A 1,041-nucleotide genomic window follows, 5' to 3' on the forward strand; every position below is an offset into this window, starting at 1 on the left:
GGGGTCTCAGTGGGATGTCTATGGTGTCTTTATGGGGTCTCTATGGGCTCTCTATGGGGTGTCTATGGGGTGTCTTTGGGGTGTCTATGGGGTCTCTATGGGATGTCTATGGGGTCTCTATGGGGTCTCTATGGGGTCTCAGTGGGATGTCTATGGTGTCTTTATGGGGTCTCTATGGGCTCTCTATGGGGTGTCTATGGGGTGTCTATGGGATGTCTATGGGGTCTCTATGGGGTCTCTATGGGGTCTCAGTGGGATGTCTATGGTGTCTTTATGGGGTCTCTATGGGGTCTCTATGGGGTCTCAGTGGTATCATCACATCCATCCCCACCCCTTCTAAGCAAAATTCTGTCACCAGCTCCATCCCTGTTTGCTCAGTGCTGCAAATTTGGGCCGAGTTCTGCCCATTCTGAGCCCAGCTCCATCACCTGGGCCCTGATCTCTCAACCAGGGCCCTGGGCGATGCCACCAAATCCAGGAGTGACACCGGTGTAATTAACGCTACCAGCCCAACTACAACCGTAAGCACTTTTCGCGCAGTAATAGGTGGCGGTGTCGTCGGTCGTCAGGCTGTTCAGCTTCAGGCTCACCGTGCTCTGCCCGTTGTCCCTCGAGATGGTGGCACGGTTCTTCACCGCCGACCCGTAGTATGTGTAACTACCAGTGTAGCTAATAGTGGCGACGTATTCCAGCCCCTTGACGGGCGCCTGTCGCACCCAATACATGGAATAACTGCTGATGGTGGACCCTGAGGCCTTGCAGATGAGGATCAGTCCCCCTCTGGGTGTCTGGAGGCCGCCATCAGGCCTGTGGGGAAGGACAGACGGCGCTGGCGGAGCTGCTGACACACGGCCTGGTGCAGCTGGGCTGCAATGAGATCACATTGAGACCCACTGAAACCCCACTAAGGTACATAGAGACCCTGTAGAGACTCCTTTGTGATACCAAAGAGACCCCATAGACACTCCAAGCAGATCCCATAGAGACCCCATAGAGACCCCATACAGATGATGGTCATGGATATGGATGTGGTTATGGTCA

General features: G+C 54.7%; 1 gene segment (V, D, J or C); it reads right to left on the reverse strand.

Annotated features, from left to right (window-relative positions):
- Window positions 1-443: 443 nt before the first annotated feature.
- Window positions 444-807, reverse strand: LOC122191275 (the record flags this gene model as incomplete). The annotated part of the segment is given in 1 exon segment: window positions 444-807. A coding segment is annotated over 1 exon segment (364 nt), but the record flags the coding sequence as incomplete, so codon positions are not given.
- Between the last annotated feature and the right edge of the window lie 234 nt (window positions 808-1,041).

This window comes from Lagopus leucura, unplaced genomic scaffold (genome assembly GCF_019238085.1).
Source record: "Lagopus leucura isolate 7727_CA_CO unplaced genomic scaffold, USGS_WTPT01 31164-0_obj-0_obj, whole genome shotgun sequence".
NCBI classification, from domain to species: Eukaryota; Metazoa; Chordata; class Aves; order Galliformes; family Phasianidae; genus Lagopus; species Lagopus leucura.